This window comes from Ptychodera flava, chromosome 9 (assembly GCF_041260155.1).
Source record: "Ptychodera flava strain L36383 chromosome 9, AS_Pfla_20210202, whole genome shotgun sequence".
Classification (NCBI taxonomy): Eukaryota; Metazoa; Hemichordata; class Enteropneusta; family Ptychoderidae; genus Ptychodera; species Ptychodera flava.
The window spans coordinates 43,393,329-43,416,253 of record NC_091936.1 but is presented as its reverse complement, the minus strand read 5'-3'; the positions used below and the strand labels follow the sequence as shown (position 1 = coordinate 43,416,253).

The following is a 22,925-nucleotide window of genomic DNA, read 5'->3' as shown; positions in this document are numbered from 1 at the left end:
TATTCAGAATAATGTACCTCGGAGTCAGGTATTCAGAATAATGTACCTTGGAGTCAGGTATTCAGAATAATGTACCTCAGAGTCAGTTTTTCAGAAGTTCATGACAGGTATGCAGCTTGTGGAGACTGGTTTGGAAACTAATGGAGCAAATATGGTGTTTGCTGTCTTGTTTTGTGAAAATTAAAAATTAAATTTTCCCCAACAGACACATTGTATTATGACTTTCAAATATTAAGCATTTAAGATTTGTTTCAAAATTTGTACAGTGCCAATTGTTATTCTTGATTGCAAAAGAGTTTACAGTCTCATTTCCTTGTGGAAAGATTGAGCAAAAGTATAAAACTCAGTCTAGAGGTACATACTAAATCAACTCAACTCTGCACTTCTGATATGCTTCTGGCATGTTCTTGGCTCTCCCCATGCAACTGCAATTGTTGTAGCTGGACTGACTGGGAACATTACTTAAAGCGCAGTGGTCGTCGCGCTGCGCGTGCGTGATTTTTTTTGTTGATAAACATAAATGTTTGTAAACATAAGTCTTCTCAACTTCAATAGGAGTGAGATTGGAGCAGTCCCCCACTTTGTTAAGGCCTTTGTAAGACTCAACATCATGCAATAGTAAAATATTAAGATCGGAAACGAACTTCATTTGTGTATTTCTATCTATAAACTCGTGTAGAGCTACGAACATTGGGACACTACACCCAGCACATATGTCGCTGAGTTTACAGCACGCAGACACAGTGAAACAATGGGTTTGATCGCGCGCGGTCACGCTTGTTGTACACAATGCTATGTACAGTACAGTAAAAATACATAACTAAAATGATCAACATTGCCTATATATGTAGACCAGCAACAAGCACAATGCCTAACACAAAAATTACACTCAAGACCATGATCGGCAAGCCAGAGCAGGACACGTGAAATGTTGTTGGGAGACGGTCACCGCGTTGACGTACACGGATATAGAGAATCCGGTCCCACAACGTACCGGCCCGCTACGACTTGGCCCACAACCAACTGTTGATCACCATGTCTTACTTCTCCTAGTATTACGTGGTAAGAAATAGTAAAATGACAGGAAACAATAAACAAAACGAGCGGGTTTCGCGGCATTTGGCAGGGAAATTGCACAGCTACACCGTGCATAGACGTATCGAGAGATCCCGTGCCCAGGTCCTGTGCACGGTCATGGCAGTGATCCAACCGCTAGCTGGTGTAGGCCTACAGGTGCTGGGCAAACTTTGTTGTTGTACCTCCTGATTGCCGGGTAGGTCTGAATCCTCTTTCAAGTGAGATAACCCCCACATAACAAGAAGACCTCTGAAAGGTCCTTCGCTTGACTTGATACCTGTTCTCGGAATTCTCGTTTGTACCCCCAAACGGGGTAAACATTGTGTTGAGTTGGATTCTCCACAGCCGAGTGTAGCGCGTCATATACACGGACACGGACGTTCATAACAGACCACGGAACGTAACAGATGCAGAGATGCTTCTTGCTGCAGCGGGCATTGCTCTGCGAGCTGTAGATTTCTGTAGTTTGGGTTGTTGTCTTTGTACTCCTGTCGGGCCTCTTGAAATGAAAGCTCTCGTCCTTGCTAGCGATGTCGAAAACTAGAGCCCGGTCGTTGATAGTCTGTTGGCGTATACATGCGTACGTCTAGCTCTATGGCTCGAGCGATAACAGTAGTCGAGCCCCATTCAACTGATTCAAGAAAATCATGAGCAAATGTGATCTCAATCCAGCGTGCAATCATTGTTCAATATTCAGCAGATATTTAACTTAGATTAATTGACCTTTTATTGCGTGTTACATTTGGATAGTTGGTATGCTTGTGACAGATCAGCCGCCATTTTAACAAACGGCAATATCGCAAACATTACAATCAACCCGTAACATGTGCGGCGTTCTTGGATTTGTTTACAACAGAGGGGGACCCCCTCAGGAGGATGCGCAGCGCGACGACCACTGCGCTCATTACTTAAACAAATGGGCTACCATCAGATTTGGTAAGTTGTGATGTGTGTTTGTCACATTTAATTTGGATAGAGCAGAGAAAGATGGAAAAGTACCACTGAAATTGACAAGCCTTTATTTATTGAAGTATCATTGCACAGTGCCATCTATACCTGCACATGGTGAAAACTTAACATGATGATATCAGAGAGTCTATCAAAAAACAAGGTGCACACATACGTTAATTACTTACAGCTCTGAGGTAGATATGTCACAAACTTTCTCCTCTCAGTAAACTTCACTCAAAATCTTGAATGATCCCTTTTATAGAAGTTAGTGTGTAAAATTGGCAACCAACCACTGTAGCTTTAAGAAACACTCTGCTATCTTGCATTGTGTTTGATAGAACAAAAGCTATAGCTTAAACAATATAAAGATTTGAAGTGTTCTCGGTGTTATCATTTTTCTGTCATTATATTGAAGCTCTGTACCTTTCAAGCATTACCTGGGTTCAAATATGTCAATAGAACACTGGATAGGCACTGAATTTTTGGGTAAATTGTATAATCTGACATACCTTATGGGACATCACTATGAAATAAGTAGACAAATTGTTTGAAAAACCATGCAAATCAAAATTAGTAAGGTTTTATTGCTCTTTGAGGTATATTCACAAACAAAAGACTTAACTCTTGAATAAATAATGCAGACATGACATTCTGGTTTCTTCAGAAGTTGAGGTAATAGTAATAATTATGATCTATGTAATGCTGATTACACTGACCAGATAAACAAGATATACATAAAACAAAATCAAGCTCTCTTGTAAGAGCAAACTAAAACTGTGCACTCAACTAGACAGCTGTCATCTAAATCCGTGGCACAATTCGGCCAACCAATAAATCAATTTGCATTTTCAAAAAAGAAAATCGAAATGGAGCTAATTTTCAATTATCAAATGGTTTTGTCATCTTGATTATTAACTTTAGGCCTATTTTATTCTAAATTTAAAATCTTGGGCTGAGATTGAAATATAGGAAACAGGTCTATACTGCTGTGAGGATGACACTTTACGGCCATTCAAATTTTCCCTCTGACAAATTCTATTTCCCACAATTCGTATTTCCGTTTTTTCAATTTCCAATATACCGAATGTCCGATTTTCCCATTTCATTTGGGGCGTGGCAGCTGATAGTATCTATCTTTGGCCTAGGAATGCATCAAATTGTGACAGTTATTTGCGCGGGTAACTCGTTCAATGGATCGAGTAACGAACATACAAGGAACAATAGTGTTGCGGCCGCCGGAAAGGAAAGTCCGATATAATCAGTTTGACCTGACCTGCTGAAGTTTTGCGCGCTTCCCGTCAACGTCGCAAACTGGAACATTGTGTAAATTGTGACAGTCATCAGCCCAATCAGAGCGCGGCATCCACATTTAATTTTATCTGATCAATTTATTCAGCTGTCAATCTTTGTACGCAATAGTTTTAATGCGTATGCCGGCTCGCTTTATAAATTGCACCCGTTCCAACCCGATCCAAATCTTGACCTTAAAGGCGTTTGATATCATGTTTGAGACATCATCGTCTAACAGTTCGTTCAGAGATACCACTTGCCCTGGGCAAAACATTTTGGAGATGAACACCTATTTCGCGGTGACTTCTTCCTTTATCACCCATTTCTTGAATTTCCTGCGGCTGAACGCGCACCCGCACTCTACCAACCAAAGAACAGCTTTTTTTCTTGTCTTCCAGTGATGTGAGACGATGTTATAGGGATTGGCCAGTTTGCTCAGCCTCGCGCGCTCTGTACGTATGTGTGTAGTACTATGGTACACACACTCCAGAGTTTGCAGAAGCCGTCTGAGATAGCATTCTACATTTGCACTGTAAATCGGAAGAAAAAATGTTGACATTACACTAAAGCGGTCACTACTCTGACAATTTGTAGCTGTGGAAACGCAGCTATTGTTGGCGGGGTATAGCGTGCGCCGCTGTGCGGGTCATCAAAAGGCGGGGTTGACCTTTTGATGACCTGCATATCAACGCACTCTACCCCGCCAACAGATAGCTGCACAGCTAGACAATTTGATGTCCCAGTGAAGAATGTAAGATGTATAATAATAAGATTATCACGAAATACCGCAAAGGATGCACTAGCATCGGCGCCGTGCATCACCCTCCGCTTCGCGTCGAGCGATACGCTGCGCCAATGTCCTCGTGAATCCTTTGCGGTATTTTCGTAATAACCTCATATTAGTAAAGTTACGCGCCCGAAAGGCGCGCCGAAAAATGACACTGAATGATGAAATCCATGGCTAGCACGATGCACACTAGGCAAGTATGAGCCCGTGTCAAAATTTAAAAACACAATGACCCCCAATTGGGCATTTCAAAATAGGTGACCCCATCACCAAAGTGAAAAACAGGGTGACTCCCATGAATCCACTGGCCTCCAAAGCCGAAGAAACTGACCTGTCCCTCATTCCCGCTAATTTTTAAAAGTATATTGTGACAATCATCGTAACCAAGCCCCGCCCTAGCACATTTGGTCACACTGAGATAAATGTTACACCTTAATTCCAATTCGATACAGTTATTTCCGCCATGGTATGAAAGATACTGGGCCACGCCCCAAATGAAATGGGAAAATCGGACATTTGGTATATTGGACATTAAAAAAACGGAAATACGAATTGTGGGAAATAGAGTTTGTCAGAGGGAAATTTGAATGGCCGTAAAGTGCCATCCTCACAGCAGTATAGACCTGTTTCCTATATTTCAATCTCAGCCCAAAGATTTTAAATTTAGAAATAGGCCTAAAAGTTAATAATCAAGATGATAAAACCATTTGAAAATTGGAAATTAGCTCCATTTCGATTTTCTTTTTTGAAAATGCAAATTGGTTTATTGGTTGGCCGAATTGTGCCACGGATTATCTAACAACATTTTGACTCATGTGAGAAATTATTCTTATTAATCTGCTGACTGAAATCTGAGTAAATTGTTTTAAAGATCTACTTTGTGTAACCTGTTAGGGATGTTACCCCACCACATCATGGGACAGTGGTCAATGCAAATTTTCTTCTGCTTTCCCAGATTTGATATTTTTTACGGGGAGGGAGGTGGATTAGGTTGATAGAGTATGTACATCCCTTTTCCAAAATTTCTACATATTTTTCCTTTTTTTTCAGTTATGTAATAATTTTTTAGTGAAATAAGCATGTCTGGGCTTTTTCACAATTTTTAATTGCATATTTTTCTCCATTTTTGTGCACTCTGATCTAGTTTCCCTGAATGATGTCACAGGCAATTATTCAACATGTCTCAGTCAGCAGAATAAAATAAATCACAACAAAGACTTTGTAAGTTGCTCTCAGCAATCAGACAACTGAACCCCAGAGAAACTTTAGGAATTTTTATCCAAGCAATGTGATGACTGAAAATTGAGTCTTGACTGACTTCTATATGTTCAAACCCTGTGTTAGATGCATGTTTTATTTTTTCAATTTTAACCAATGAAATTGACAATCATGTCATACAGTCTCTCTGGTTGGTCATAGGGTGCAATGTGACCAGCTCCACGAACCATAACCTGAAAGAGTAGAGAAACAAACAAACAATCAAACTGGATATAAAGTCTGATTCAATTGATGGTGTTGTAATCATATGAAAGTAAAAAACTTTTGTAGCTCCACTATCAGGAGACGCGGAGTTGTTGGAGTAGGTAGGTCAATCATGGCATCTGTCGTTCTCGTCAACTTTTGCTCTACTGCTCAGAAACCACTTCTGAGAAATCTTATACTTCATGTGCAATTCACTGAGAATGACCACACTTTGGTTTATCAATATGATGAAGACATTACCCTGGTGTATTCAAACCAAGTCAAAATGTACAAAAGTCAAGTTATGTAATGGAATGCACATCTTGAGGTATTGGGTGCACATCTAGAGATGGTCAGTGATTCTAATATTGTAAGTTGCAGCAACGACTCAAAGCGAGCTGTATCAGCCGCTAGGTTGCTTGTTGATTTTTGTACCCAGCACTGAGTTATGATGTGAAAATCAATAACAGACCGAATAATTATATTCAAAATTTCTTTAATGATTGTACTCTACACTAACCTGGAACATGGTACCTTTGCCTGGTCCAACAGCTCGCACATATCCCGCTACGTCTGTACCGTTGTTTATTTTCCAAATTGTCCTTTCAGCTTTCCTGTATTCCGCAGCTCTTTTCCATTCTAGTTTTGCCAAAAACCTCTGAGTGAGTGGATTAGCAACAATGATGTCCAACTGGCCATTGTAAAACATAGCCTGCAATAAAATTAAACACCACATTAAATGGTACATGGCAAACTACATCAAATCTTAAAAATAACATTTTTGACAATTGCAAAGATGTACATCAAAAATTCATACGCTCCCAGTTCATGTTAGATTGGGCAAGCTTTGGTATTTACTTCAATGTGTGTGTGATATGTGTATGAAATACCACAGACTGGTCTATTATGAATCATGTGATGCAATGACATCCTGATTAGGCCTTGAAAAACACCATCACAAGTGTTTTATCATGTTTGTACCACCTTGAATTTGTCCGGTAACTTTTGCTCCTTTTCTACATGGCAACTTTGTAACTTTATTAAATACATATAATATGGTCTTTGAGTGGACATTGGTGGCGCTGTCACCTTAGTCATACCACCAACATGTTCTATAGTGTGCATAAATTGTGCCAGAAAAGTCACATACATGTTACACAAATTATACCGGGCTGTGGTTTTGTGATCACATCCACACAATGTCACACACACATGCTCGGTTGCACGTGTAAAACACCATAGCAGAAAGCCTGGCACTGTTTACGGAACCAGAAAGTTGTAATACACTTGCATATTATCAACTCTGAACACTGTTATCCACACATCAACTCACAAGAGGGGCGGGGATGGGGCCATGCAGTATTTATCATAACAAACATTATTAATTAGGCAACATCACTCTCCTCTGACTTTATTTCAGTCAGCTCAATATTATTGGTCATGTCCAAGGTCATGTTTTGATAGCATGTCATGTGATAAGTCTCGAGAGATAAAAGCTTGGCTGTTTCTGTTATCGGAGTTATCCCCATCTACTGTCTGGGAGAACTTGTTTTTTGAGCAAAATAAATTAGAATGAGTACTAAACTGAAAGCATAAGCTATTGGTTTGTATTTTGCTTGATCTCTATCTTTTTAGAAGTATTTCATTTTACATTTTGAAAAATGCTTAGAGAGTAGTGAAAAACACACTAGTTCCGCTTGCAAACACTGAGAATATGGTGAAATGATTTGTGTATCTTACAGTAAGTACTCAGTGATAAATCAACAACCACTAAACAGAATAGCAAACCTTGGCAAACAGTAGACCAAGGTATGATCTGAATCTGATCATATGCTATTTTAGAGTATGTTTTATTTCTCTGGACTTGGGAAAATGCCAAAATAGGAGGAAGATTTTCAGACATCCGCGGTATATTTTTCTTGAGAGGATTTCATCAACATATTGACTTGTAACCTAGTCTTATCTTAGTGAGAAAGAACTTCCCTTTCTTGTTGATTGTAAAGTTTCCCATTCACCATAATCTCACCTTATAATCATTGTTCAAAAGCTCAATGACCCATGGTTTCACTGACTGACAAATATCTTCCAGCAGATAGTGTTCGACCTTTGACCCGTCATTGTAGGTCAGATTTCCCACATGAATGGCATGGCGTACCTCTCCAAGAGCCAAGTACGAGTTATAATACGAAAATTCCTCTGGTTCCTGTGAAAAAAGTATTGAAATTCCATCAGATGGTTGAACTTGAAATAACAATTGAAATTGTTGATAAACAAAGACAAATTTCATTTTCTTCTTTTCCCTACATTGTCATTTACTGTGGTTTTTGAACATTTTTAGTTTCTAGTCCTGAAAAAACAGTAATTTTCTAGTTTGTTGCTTCTCAAGTAGTGCAATGTTAGAAAGTAAATGCTAACATAAACAGAGAACTAAAATAGTAAAAACCAAGTCTTTACTTAAATATCATAAGTTTTACCCTAAAAGTTGTTTAAGTTAATTACCATTGACTATTTATAATTTTGGAACAAAAAGTTTTCACCCTATGGTAATTACCAGGAATTATTTGTCTGTAGACATATTAGGTAAAATATCAAACCAGCAAAAATGCTCCACTTACTTCTAATCTAAGAAAATTGTAATAGTCCTTAGATCCTGTGGCATTGTAGTAGAAGGATGGATACGGAGTGATGTCACCATTCAAGAGTGTGTCAAAAATCTGAAACAGAAGCACAATTTGGATTAAATCTTTCCCATCAATGCCAGAATCATTTTGGGTTGGTTCTGCTTTTACAAATGTTCAAAGATTGGTTCATTCTAAAGATCAACATTTGTACAAACAATGAGCACTGGGAATGCTTGGCCTTTGATGCCATTGTAAGAATTTACTCCAAAAATTTATTCTGATGAAGAAAATGAAAAAGAGAGCAAATTTACACATGAAGAGCAAGTCTTTTGTATTTTTATTGGCAATGGAATAGGTTACCTAATAAAAAGCAATTGATCAAGATGTCTTTAACAACTTGAACTCTATTGATTTTTACCTCCTTGTTGATTTCCTGTGATTTCAAATAATACTGAATAATATTTCATGTTTCACAAGCGCCAAAGTACATAATCTTGATTTTTTCATGAAGTGCTTGGGAAATAATATGATCAGATTATAACCAGGTTAAGTTATACAGGTCAAAGTTCACAGTAATGAAATTTGATCTATGGATCATAAACTGCCTGTCTTGTAGACAGTATGTACCTGTAAGCAGTCCTTCCATTTTTTCTGCTGAATGTACTGACTTGCAATATCTACTTGACTGTTAACGTAATCACGTTGGTTTTCATCAAGTTGTCCTGTCTCATACATGAAATCACCATAGGCTGGAAACATCTGTCAACACAGGGAAAGATATAATTGTCCCTTGGCGTAATTTGCAGACTATGTCCTTGCAATTCAAGGTTTTTGTCTGTGTATAGTGGTCACTTAATGGACCAAAAAAAGTGACCACTATATGGAGGTGGCCTTTCTATAGAGGGTGGGTGTGGCATTACTTTCTGTGCAGGTGGTGCGCTGAGTGGTTAATTTAGGGAAAGATAAAAAGCAATTATAAATTCCATTTCATAAATCTGTTAAAAAACATAGAACAGCTATTTAGTTTCTGAAAGCTTGTAATGCAGAATGTAAAATCAGTAAAAGTAGACTTATTTCGTGCTCGCAGTCTGAGCATTTTTTGATAGAGGTCATTGAGAGTCAGATATATGACCATTATATAGAGGTTTTGTACCAAAATGTAGCAATGCCATGTGACCACTGACCCCATAAGAGAGGTGGCTGTTCTGTAGAGGGCCTTGACACGTAAAATGCCACGGAAATGCACAAAGTGACCGCTATAGAGAGGTGACCTCTCTGTAAGGGTGACCACTATAACAGGTTTGACTGTATTATACTCAGATCAAATTATTTATCATAACAAACACTTTTTGGAACATTCTTCCTGTCCAAAATTCAGGAATGAAGTCTTTCCTGCTCTCTGATCCATGCATAATCAAGCATATACTTCAATTATTCATAACACAATTAGGGTCTACAGTAGCAAATCTCTGTGTACATGTCAATCTGAAGAACAAAAACAAATCTGCTGGAAATATGGTTTCATCTTCATATTGTTTTGCAGTATATTCATTTTTTTACAGCCAGACACTGGCCATTTTGACTTGTTTTCCTGAATCTTAGCCAGCCATTTTCCCGTCAAAGTTTTTATTAAACTTTACTCGCGAGACATCCTGACAAGATATCGATGACAATTTACAACTCACTTGAAAAATATGTGAACACCCTGTTTGCGCATAAACTCAGTTCCTTAAATTGTTAGGCAAGTTGCAGCGATACATACCTGGCACTTGAACTTTGCATTTAATTTGTTGTGGGGATTGTGAAGAGATTCTACAAAGTTTTGAAATCACACTTTGTGATGAGACACAATTAATGTATGTGATGTTGGACTGTTGTAGAGAATCTTGTAGACATACCGGTACTATCATACCAAATACTCACAGATTCCGGGTCACACAGTCCATCACCTATTGCCATTCCTTTCAAATTAATCTTCACTTTGGCTCTGGGATTTTCCTTATGAATTGTGTATGACACTGCTGGTACATACTTGCCAGCATAGGACTTCAAAGGAAGAATATCACATTTGCAGGCATTAGATTCAGTGTCATGAATGTTTAGAATTGAAGGTTAAAGCAACATTTACACCTACAGCCACAGTTCCCAATCATTAATTTTCATTTGGTGGCAACATAAAAAAGGAAACAGCCTATACTGTACTAGCATTCTATGAGTAACCATGGCTGACGTGCATTGTATATGCAACTTACTGTGACGGAGTACCTCTAAGAACAAAAATATCGATTGAGTGAACATGAATGACATTCTTTAGGTATTTAAATACACAATATCTAAATACTGCATTTTACAGAATATTTGAGTAATCAATGTGATCCATTTTCTCCATTTATAGCAGTGACTGGAGGTGTCCAATTCATCTTTGAATAAAAATAATGAAAAAAGTGAGCTTCAGAATTGACTTCATGAAGTAATCTAGAGGTATTTTGAGAGATACCTACCTCTCCAGTTGCATAGAAATCATTCTTTTGATATTCATAGTAGACTTGAAAAAACTGCAATAATGCACTGATAGAAAATTGAAAAAAAAAAATGAAAATAAATATGTAAATTTTAATGATTAAAGAGGCACTCCCACTCGGTAACATTTTCAAACCACATGTGGGGCAGGATGCGCTTACTATTTTCGAAACACCTGACATCACTTCTTGGTCTTCTGGCCAGAGGTCATATATCTTTCTTCATGAATATGACTTTGTTGTGTACCGTCTATTTACGTCTGTTCTGTGCTGTTTTGTGTCGATGTTTACAACTATTGTCTTGCGAATGCTGACCTACTGCATTGGATAATGGATTGTATGATTGCGATTATTTTTCAAACACATTTTTTTAATGCCAACGGTAGATATTTGACGTGGCGACTCCGCGCGGATCGCGAGATATCGATAAAAACATGTCATTTCCCGAGCGTATTTTTCACATCCCGAAGTTTTACGATCGTTTCTGGTTATGACCCGAAATCCCCCGAAAGTGTGTTGTTGTGCTGATTGACGATATTCTAAGGAGTCCAAAAACGTTCGAATGACGCAATTAATTTACCTCCTACTGCGATGACTTTATATACATCATTATCAATGCCTTTACCTCTGGTAATTCTTTTTAAAACTTCTCCTTAGTTTTTGTCGTTTTCATTATTCTCAATCAGTTGTATTAAATTTTTAAACAATACCACATAGATATCAGTTTTTACGTGTAAAATATTAGTTGCCTCTGATGACTACATTTTGTCGTCTGCCACACAGTTACGCGTGGTTTGATACATAGCGGCCGCCGCGTGTGGTATGCGCGCATACCACGCCGCGGCCACTATGCATACTACTTTGCTGTCATACTGTACCTTTCTGTGCTAGTCACCTATGCGAATTCTGGTGGAATCAGCAAACTTTGTTTTTCGTATTTTTTGCCGAGTCAGTAGGACTCGGCTTTCTCCCATGGGACATGACCGCTCACCGACGCGAGTGGTACTGCTGTGGGGTACAGCAGCGTCAGCGTAGACTCGTACTCCATAGCTTAGTTGACAATGGCCCCAGTGCCGAACATTCTATGTTCGGAAGCTGAATTCAGGTGGGCCACCGGAATTCAAACTTTAACTTTTTTGAGGACGTGTTTTTATCGATATCTCGCAATCCGCGCGCAGTCGCCATGTAAACAATCGACCGTTGGCATTAAAAAAATGTGTTTTAAAAATGTTACCAAGTGGGAGTGCCTCATCCTAATCAAGCAAATTTTGTCTGCACAGCTGAAAAATTATCAACTGAAATTAAACACCGTAGCTGAAATCGACAGCTTACATTATAATTTACGGTACGAAATAGTTAAGCACAGCACTGCCATAGCACAGTACAGAGCAATTCATAAGTTATTGCTTGGTTTCATTTCATAAACAAAAAAATAAAATAGCATAATTATTTAGATCTTCACCCTGGAGAGAATTGCACTGCCAGTTCATTAGTGTGATGGATCAACACACACATCAGTAAAACTATACTCATTTCTACTGGAAGGGAACTTTCCAACAGTGAAATAAATTTATCTGTGTAGATCAGTCTACAGAGGAAGTACTGACTTCCTTTTCTTGTCATATACAATTCTCTAAATCATAATCTACCAAGGAACTATACTTCCCTGTCTGTACATGCATTTACAATAAAGTAACATGTGTATCTTACAGTAGATGACTATCCATAGATAGCACAGACAATGAAAGTGTCATTGCAATGTTGCTGTTTTCTTGAAACTTTTAGTAAATGACAAAGTACAAGAAGCAGTATCGATAAATGTATTCAAAAAGTGGTGTCAGCATGCTGGAATTCAAGGTAAACTTCATCTGGTAAAATTATTAGTTTCTGTACATATAGGGATGGACTTTGAGAAAAATGCTGACCCTGGGTTTTTTAGTGTCTTTGATAAATTATCATTTTATTAATCTTCACTGCTTGAACAGCAATCCATTTGATTGTTTCTACAGCTATAAGTCATGTGGTAGAAGTCTACACTCAAAGGAAATGATGATGCTATGGTCTTAATCAGCTCCAGAATTTTCATAGGTTGAAATTTGTCATAAAGCTTATGTGAGCTTTTGAGATCAACAGGTAAATTATTTTGACATGATGTATCTCAAAGTGTACAATGAAAATACCTACATTGTATCTGCTCAATATATTTCTTGTCTACTTACTGTTACCATAACAACAACATACAATTATAAAGAAAGTAATAACATTTCTACTTTTGCAAGGTCACCAACTTTAATGTGTAAATCACTATTAAGGGACTACAGACATTAAAATATAGATCAGTACCTACAGTAGAAGTACAATTCCTTGCTTGCAATATATCATTCTCTATATTATCTACAGAAGATGTACAGATCCCGACCTTCATTAACTCAAAGAAATGAGGCGTTCAAACATTCTTTCCCGTCAAGCCAGTTTCAAATTGAATGACCTGACAGGATGGAGTCAGCATGTTACCAAAGATGTACCTATTGGCATAACGGGTGCAACTTGTTGCGGCCTGGAAGGTGTGTCCCATGACCCCTTGCCGGATCCCGTGTCTGGGACCCCTTACGGGATGTCATCATGCATAGAACATCATAGTACCAAGTTCCCTAGATCTGCGATAGAAAACCCCATGGATCTTTATTGATTGTATAATCATCAAAACAATGAGAAAAATGTGACAAAACTGTGATATAGGACTGTCTGTGAGCTGCTACCACTGAAGCGAAATTTTTCTTGAGTTGACATCAACACAACCTGTTTATTTTTTGAGCAGCTACTGCAGTGTTACTTCCCCACAGCATAAGTCATATTTTTGTTTTTTTAACAATGATTATAGCTGACACGCAATCATCAATTACCTAGAGGAACTATTAACTATGACTGCATTAGACCAGTTGTAGCTTTATAAGTTCCCATCTGAGAAGACCTGCATCTATAGTTGGATAGATCATTACATAGATCATTACAAACAGCATCTATAGTTGAACTATAGATCCTTCAGGCCTGCATAGATCATTACCAACAGCATCTATAGTTGGACTATAGATACTTACCTATATAGATCATTACCAACAGCATCTATAGTTGAACTACAGACCATTCCCTGTATAGATCATTACCAACAGCATCTATAGTTAGACTATAGATCCTTGCCTGCATACATCATTACCAATAGCATCTATAGTTGAATCATAGATCCTTACCTGTATAGGTCATTACTGACAACATATATAGTTGAACTATAGACCCTTACCTGTATAGATCATTACAGACGGCATCTATAGTTGAACTATCAATCCTTCCCTGCTCAGATCACTACAAACTGCATCTATAGTTGGACTATAGACACCTGTATAGATCATTACAAACAGCATCTATAGTTGGACTATAGACCCTTCCCTATACAGATCATTACCAACAGCATCTATGGTAGAAATATATACCCTTACCTGTATAGATCATTACCAACAGCATCTATAATTGAACTACAGACCATTCGCTGTATAGATCATTACCAACGTTAACAACATCTATAGTTGGACTATAGTCCTTGCCTGCATACATCATTACCAATAGCATCTATAGTTGAACTATAGACCCTTACCTGTATAGGACATTACTGACAGCATCTATAGTTGAACTATAGATCCTTCTCAGCATAGATCATTACCAACTATAGACACTTACCTATATAGATCATTACCAACAGCATCTATAGCTGAACTACAGCCATTCCCTGTATAGATCATTACCAACAGCATCTATAGTTGGACTATAGATCCTTGCCTGCATACATCATTATCAATAGCATCTATAGTTGAACTATAGATCCTTACCTGTATAGGTCATTACTGACAGCATCTATTGTTGAACTATATATAGATCCTTCTCTGCATAGATCATAACTGACAACATGTATAGTTGAACTATAGACACTTTCCTGTATACTCAGTGTGACAGTTTTCGGACAGGGTAGTGAATTTTGCCCGGAGCTGTTTTATAAATGATGAGCACTACGAAATCTTATTGCCATACTCTTTGAAACTTTATTGTGTTTATCCTCAAACTGTTAACAGGACAGAAGTGGTATTTAGGGGATCAAAGTTGCTAAATTATTGACCACATGTTGAGTGCGCAGTAATCGGGCTGCTATCGCAGTAATAGGACGTTGTATTTTGAATGTGATTATAGGGGCTAAATATTGATATTTTGAAAATTCAAACCCCCGATTTTCAATTTCAATGTGTTTATAAAACTGTTTGTAAAACTTTCATGATAAATTAATTATGTTCAATCCATGGACGACGCAACTATATTTCGATGTGTATGGTGCTTTCATATCTGACATGGGCTGTCTCTGTGTGTTGCTTTCGACATCTTGTATTGTATGGTGTGGCTAACTTCGCCAAGTTTGTAGCCCGAAATAGCTTCTACCGAAAAAAAAACTATCCAAAACGGGACAGCAGCGTCACCTAACTGAATATGCTCTCACAGGACTTGTAAAACGCTATCAATACAGAACGAAGTGAGTACAACGAAAAGCATGTCATTAAATGTCCTGAAAAGTGAGGTCGTCCGAAAACTGTCACAATGAGTGTATAGATCATTACCAACAGCATCTATAGTTGAACTACAGACCATTCCCTGTATAGATCATTACCAACAGCATCTATAGTTGGACTATAGATCCTTACCTGTATAGGTCATTACCGACAGCAGTTTCATTTCTTGCATAGCCAGCTTCATCTTTGGTAAAACTAAAGCCAGTGCCAACCTGGAAAAATAGTAATCAACAAATATTGTTATATTGATCAATGTCTTCTACTTTGCTGTTCAAAATGAAGTATTTCTATTAGCTTTCTTCAGTATAAAATTAATTTTAAGCATTACAGCAGAAGAAACTGAAATGGCTCCTGCATATTATTGCGCAATAATCTTAAACATATATTGTATGTAGGTCATTTCCCCCACACTCATCATGACCTGAGTTCAATTAGTCTAGAACATTCTCAAGGTCACTGCCCTTAATGACCTCACAACCTTGAATTCAATTAGTCATGTTTGGAATGTTCTGGAAAGTTGATTAGTTGTGTAAGGGAGATAATTTTAGAACAGTAATTAGCATGTCAATAAAAGTTCTAGATTGTTCTTATATGCCTTTATAAAAGGGACGTGCTCAGCTTCCAGTCAGACTTTTGGGATCGTGTCTCTTGTGTGTTACTAAACTCCAGCAGTAGTCATTCTCAAGACTTTTCAAGACCTTCACTGCCAACGCTGGATTTATACTGTGGACTTTGTGCAACTTCAAGCCTGCAAGCCAAAGGACTGTTCATTCATCCGACTGACTGTTACAACTCTGAGACTGGAGCTTTGCCGTCCCAGCTGAGATAAGTAGTCTGTACACTTTTAAAGCTTGTACTCTATCCCTGACTTAGCAATTAGTTTTATTTTTGTAATAAATTTTGTTTAAACGTAAACTGCTGAGTTCACCCTTTTGTTCGTTTTCTCTGCACGTAACAAATTGGGGGCTCGTCCGGGTACGAATATTTTGAGCCGTTTGACAACATTTTGACAGCTTTTCAAAACTACTATATACTGTGAACTCAGCGAAATTTAATCATGGCGGAATTTAAACCAGAGGAAATGGATGACCTTGATCAGGACACATTTGATTCCCTCAGAAAAGACGACCTCATAACACTGGCCAATTTCCTTAAGGTAGAAGTTAAACGATCTATGCGCAAGCGAGAAATACAGTTCAAGATTGCAAAACATTTAGTTAAATCAGGCCATTTTGAGGAGTCTGCCTTAAAAGATTATGAGCCTGAGTCTACCTCTGAACTCAGAAAATTAAATTAGAAATGCAGACAATTTGGAGATCAAGAAACTAGAATTACAAATGAGAGAGAAAAGAATTACAAATGGAAGAAAGACAGAGAGAGAAAGATAGGCAGAATTAAAAATGGAAGAAAGACAGAAAGAGAGGAATTGGAAATGAAAGAAAAGAATTGCAAATGGAAGAAAGACAAAGGAGAAGAAAGAGAGGAAAAGAAAAGGAAAGAGATTAGCAGAACACCGACTGCAGTTAGAAATGAGACGTTTAGAGCTTGGACAGTCAGGAAATCCTTCCCTCACACGGTTTTGACATCACTAAGCATTTCAGGTTAGTTCCCCCTTTCCAAGAAAAGGATGTTGATAAATATTTCCTTCATTTTGAGAAAATTGCTCAGAGTCTGGATTGGCCTAAGGAGTCCTGGTCTATGCTTTTGCAGAGTGCTGGTGGGTAAAGCCAGAGAAATTTACATTCAGTTGTCAGTAGAGCAGGCTTCAGATTATGATTCTGTGAAGGAATTAATTCTCAAGGGCTATGAGTTGGTGCCTGAAGCTTACCGTCAGAAATTTAGGGATTGTGAGAAGGTGAAGGATCAAACTTATGTTGAATTTGCTCGAACAAAAGAACAACTGTTTGATCGTGGTGTTCTTTCTGAAAAGGTCAGTCAGAATTATGACAAATTACGACAGCTTGTTTTGATTGAGGAATTTAAAAGGTGCATCCGGAGTGACATCAAGACCTTTATCAATGAACAAAAGGCAGATACATTGGAGGTTGCTGCACGTTTGGCCGATGATTATTCATTGACCCACAAATCTTCATTTCTCAGCAAACCATCCCAGTCCTTTCCTACAGAAACAATGCAGGTAAATTTAACTCCTCCTTTTCATCCAAGAATTTTTCAAAGGAGAGTAGAAAATCAAATGACAACAGTTCACACAGTTCAAGTAACACTCCCACATCATCAGATCCCAAGTCTCAATTCCTTCTGACAAACAGTTTGGTACACTTTCTTGTAATTATTGTAAGAAAGACGGCCATTTAATGTCAGAGTGTTTCAAATTGAAAAGAAAACGTGAAGGTCAAGTGGTCAAAGTGGATCTAAGCCAACCGGCTTTATTTCTTCATCAACTCAATTAGAGTCTAATAATGTGTGCAACACATTTTCTGAGGTTAAACCCCTCTTATCCCCAATTAATGAGGTCAAGGTCAATTCTTCTCAAGATAGCATTATGGGTATTTTCGAACCATTTATTCATGATGGTTTTATATCACTTTCTAGTGATTTTTCTTCCGCTACCCCTGTCAAAATTTTAAGAGATACCGGGGCTTCCCAGTCTCTTTGTTGGCAGATACCCTGCCGTTTTCTGAAAAGTCATTTTCAGGTTCTAAAGTTCTTATTAAGGGGGTAGATTGTAATGACTTTATTCCTGTTCCTCTCCATAATGTCTATTTGTCTTCGGACTTTGTTTCTGGACCTGTGACTTTAGGTATTAGGCCTTTTTTGCCTTTTGAAGGGATTCACCTTCTTCTTGGAACGACCTTGCTGGGGACAAGGTCATTACTAATCCACTTGTGACTGATAATCCTAGTTTAGATCAGGATCCAGAGCCAATTGAACAAGAGATACCCGATTTATTTCCTTCATGTGCCATTACTCGAGCCATGTCAAAGAAAACTTCTGAGAATCAAAATACTCTCAAAAATAATGTCACAGATGTTGACTTAAATGACACCTTTCTCAGTCAGGTGTTTGACACGGATCATTCCGTTATCCCTCGTGGATTTGAAACTTCCAGTAAAACTTCTGCTGACCAAAGTCAGACATTTTCTAGATCAAATCTCATTGCAGAACAACACAAAGACCCAGATATTTTGTCTTGTTTGACAGGGTAGATGATGAATAAAACTTCAGATAGCTCTGTTTCCTATTATACAAAATCTGGTATTCTCATGCGTAAATGGAGACCTCCAGATGTCTTGGTTGATGACGATTGGGCTATAAAACATCAAATTGTGGTTCCAAAGCCCTACCGTGCTGAAATATTGCGCCTGGCCCATGAAACGCCCTGGGCTGGTCACTTAGGAGTCAGGAAAACTTATCATAAAATTCTCAGTCACTTTTATTGGCCTAATCTCAGGCAGGATGTAGCACATTTCTGTAAAACTTGTCACACATGTCAAATGGTAGGAAAGCCAAATCAGACCATCCAAAGGCCCCTTTACAGCCAATTCCTGCATTTCAAGAACCATTTAGTAGGATACTAATAGACTGTGTTGGGCCCCTACCAAAAACAAGATCAGGAAATGAGTACATGCTGACAATAATGTGTACATCAACTCGGTTCCCAGAAGCCATACCACTGAGAAATATAAAGACAAAGACTATAGTGAGAGCTTTAGTCAAATTTTTCACTTTATTTGGCCTCCCTAAATGTGTCCAGTCCGATCAAGGCTCCAACTTTATGTCTGGTATTTTTCAACAAGTAATGGATCAGCTAGGCATTAAACAGTATAGGTCATCCGCCTATCATCCAGAAAGTCAGGGTGCTCTTGAGCGATTTCATCAAACTTTGAAAAACATGATTAGGACCTACTGTTTTGACACAGAGAAGCAGTGGGATGAAGGAATTCATTTTCTGCTCTTTGCTGTTAGAGAGTCAATTCAAGAGTCTCTTGGTTTTAGCCCATTTGAGCTTGTATTTGGACATACAGTCCGTGGCCCACTTAAGCTCGTTAAAGAGAAATTCCTATCAGACGAGATGATTGTCTGAATATTTTGCAATATGTGTCAGATTTTCGTACGAAACTCTCTAAAGCATGTGAATTAGCCAGAGAAAATCTTGAGTCATCTCAGCAGTCAATGAAACCAAATATGATAAAAACACCTCAAAACGGAAGTTTGAACCAGGTCAAAAAGTTCTTGTTCTACTTCCAATTCCTGGCAAACCACTCCATGCTCGTTACTTTGGGCCATACCTAATTGATAAGAAATTGAGTGATTTAAATTACATCATAATAACACCTGACAGGCGAAAACAAAAACAGCTATGTCACATAAATATGCTTAAGCCATATTTGGATAGGGATAATCCTACTATAACTCAGCCTGTCAGTGCAGTCAGTTCAAACCATTATGAAGATAGTGATACTGAAACTGACTTGAGTGAAAATCTCTAAACTCAAAGCTGGGCTCGGTCAAGCTTCAGAACTCAGAAATCCTGGAGAAGCTGGAGTCTACAAAGTTGGCACACCTCCAGCCAGAACAACAACAACAGGTGAAAGAACTGCTCCACGAATATAAACACCTGTTTCAAGATGTTCCAACGAGGACAAACATCATCCACCACAACGAAGATGTCTGCGACAGTAATCCAGTGGAACAACATCCAGACGGACTGAATCCTGCGAAAGCGGAATATCTCCAGGAGGAAGCCAAGTATTTGCCGAACAATGACTTTATCGAACTCAGTAAAATAACCGGACTTTGCCGTGCATACTTTATGCCAAATTCAGTGCCATTTCAAGTTTTCCAACAACAAATTGCAAGAAGATAGTCATGGGACATCCTGTTTGCTACTTTTCACACAAATTAACAAATCCAGAGAAACTACTCTACAATTGAAAAAGAGTGTTATCTTTGATATTAGCTTTACAGCATTTTGAAGTTTATGTTACTTCTTCAAATCAGCCAATAGTGGTTTATATTGATCACAACCCTCTTGTTTTTCTGCAGAAATTTAAAGGCAAAAATCAGAGATTGCTAAGATGGAGTTTAATGTTACAGGAGTTTAATCTTGACATTAGACATATCAAAGGCAGAGACAATTTAATTGCAGACTGTCTCTCTCGTATTTAGAGTTTATTGTTGTTCACTTTCAAGAAATTTTACTTTAGAGTAAAACAAAATTTGAGTACTTAAATCCTTTTCAAGATTACATTTGTAAAAGAAAGATTTTTCTTTGAAAAATTTTCTTTTTTTGAAGAGGGGGTGTGTTATGTAGGTCATTCCCCCCACACTCATCATGACCTGAGTTCAATTAGTCTAGAACATTCTCAAGGTCACTGCCCTTAATGACCTCACAACCTTGAATTCATTAGTCATGTTTGGAATGTTCTGGAAAGTTGATTAGTTGTGTAAGGGAGATAATTTTAGAACAGTAATTAGCATGTCAATAAAAGTTCTAGATTGTTCTTATATGCCTTTATAAAAGGGACGTGCTCAGCTTCCAGTCAGACTTTTGGGATCGTGTCTCTTGTGTGTTACTAAACTCCAGCAGTAGTCATTCTCAAGACTTTTCAAGACCTTCACTGCCAACGCTGGATTTATACTGTGGACTTTGTGCAACTTCAAGCCTGCAAGCCAAAGGACTGTTCATTCATCCGACTGACTGTTACAACTCTGAGACTGGAGCTTTGCCGTCCCAGCTGAGATAAGTAGTCTGTACACTTTTAAAGCTTGTACTTATCCCTGACTTAGCAATTAGTTTTATTTTTGTAATAAATTTTGTTTAAACGTAAACTGCTGAGTTCACCCTTTTGTTCGTATCCTCTGCACGTAACAATATATACTACTGAATTCTCGTAATTTTGATCCAAATTTGGCTCTAATGTTACTGTTAACTTTCTATCTAACCATTCTAGACTCAGTCTTGAAGTTTCTTTTGAATGCTTTCAAAAATGAGTGGTTTACACAGACATTTCTGAAACATTGTGTGCAAGCTGGTCACTTCTCTGAGACCTCTTGATTGACTCTTTCACGAAACAGATCGAAACAAGTGATTTCAAAGGAATGATGACTTACTGGGTTGTCGATGTACAACATAGAGTACTTATTTTGCCATGTTATTTTTCTGTTGCTTACTGGAAAAAAAAGGGATGAAAATGTTTATCCAATATTATAAGAAATTCTCTCTATGTCAATACACCTATCTCACCCATACACATATCGGGTACTGCAAATCATTCATAGATTTTGCTACATTGCTCTGATATTATCAAAATAATTTGATCATAACTATGAATAACAGTATTGTCAAAATATTAATGCTATGAGATATGTAAACTGTATAAAGTTTTTTTTACTGCCTCTTTTACCTGACCTTCATCTAATGCAACATCTCATAAATTTTCTCCCTTAGGCTAAAAGGAGAGCTCATTACAAGTACTCACATTTCTGATCTTTTGAAATTACAAACGGACCATTTTCTACAAACAAACCAAATAAAGAGGACCCTCCAGGACCTCCCTGTAACCATAGCACCACTGGGGCATCCACAGGGTTCTCCTATTGGTAAAAAAATACAGTAAACTCCACACTGTATCTTGATTCAACCAACATTGACATCAAATATCATAACAATTCCAAGAGTATTTTTTCTCATTGTGAAGCTGCCTATCATGTTTGTCACTTAGACTAAACAGTTCAAAAATTGTGGTGACTAAGAGTAGGAAATAAGGATCAAGTCCTTTAAAAAGATATCAACTAAAAAGAAATTTTTTTGGTGCTATAAGAGTGTTTTTTTGAAAAAAGAATTGTTTTTATTTGCTACAATATCCGACTGTTTTTGAGATTGTAACAGCATGATAGTCATAAAATTGAAGAAATGTTGATGACAAAGAAAGCAAAAGCAACGTAATGAATCAGAATTTTCATTTCTTTCCTTTAAATGTCATAATCCTGTTTTATATTTGCAAAACTTACCCATATTTCAATGGCTATACTTGTCATATTCAAAACATTTTGAAATTTGTGAAACAAAAAGAAATGTATGAGTGATAACAAAAAATGGTGAAATGTACAGTACTTTATCCCTTCAGCATCCATTTTGAGGACTTTCAATGGCATTACATACCTTGGCAGGTATAAACCAGAAGAACATATTGCTGTCATATTGCTTGTTGACTGTGAAAAACCCTGAAAGCGGATAAGATAGTAATACTCTGTATGGTGTTACAGCTCACAGGTTATGAGTATTGAATACCTGACTGAATATTATGTTCATCTGCTGTACTCGTCTTACTACAACCCGTCTGTTCAGAAACACAAGTCTGCAGTATTACAAGGGGAGGGGCTTATACTCAAGCAATGAATATTTTCTGCCACATATGCATAATTTATGCTAATTTATGTATGACTTTCGAACACCACTTGAACTTTACAGTCACCTTCAAAAACCTATTTACCACCAAAGAAACTATACCAATTATATTTGTCTTGTAAAAGACAAAAAAATGTACTGACAAGATTTGGTAATTTCACTATCTGATGAACTGACACATGCCATAATCACTCTGTAACAATAGACAATCATAGCCAACACAGCAAAATTCAGCAACGA

General features: G+C 37.7%; 1 protein-coding gene across 4 annotated transcripts in view; it reads right to left on the bottom strand.

The window, feature by feature from the left end:
• Positions 1-5,152: 5,152 nt before the first annotated feature.
• Positions 5,153-22,925, bottom strand: part of LOC139141127 (probable serine carboxypeptidase CPVL) — a 601,148-nt gene continuing 583,375 nt past the window's right edge. For 3 of the 4 annotated variants that reach the window (XM_070710722.1, XM_070710721.1, XM_070710720.1), the window contains exons 4-14: positions 22,440-22,501; positions 21,757-21,871; positions 21,389-21,447; positions 15,446-15,525; positions 10,689-10,755; positions 10,111-10,233; positions 8,815-8,946; positions 8,182-8,280; positions 7,593-7,769; positions 6,087-6,278; positions 5,153-5,556 (exon numbers count right to left, since the gene is read on the bottom strand). In XM_070710722.1, coding sequence (XP_070566823.1) covers positions 5,473-5,556; positions 6,087-6,278; positions 7,593-7,769; positions 8,182-8,280; positions 8,815-8,946; positions 10,111-10,233; positions 10,689-10,755; positions 15,446-15,525; positions 21,389-21,447; positions 21,757-21,871; positions 22,440-22,501 — 1,190 coding nt within the window. In that variant the 3' untranslated portion in view covers positions 5,153-5,472. The remainder of the gene's footprint in view (positions 5,557-6,086; positions 6,279-7,592; positions 7,770-8,181; positions 8,281-8,814; positions 8,947-10,110; positions 10,234-10,688; positions 10,756-15,445; positions 15,526-21,388; positions 21,448-21,756; positions 21,872-22,439; positions 22,502-22,925) is intronic. The other variant, XM_070710723.1, reaches the window with a different exon arrangement.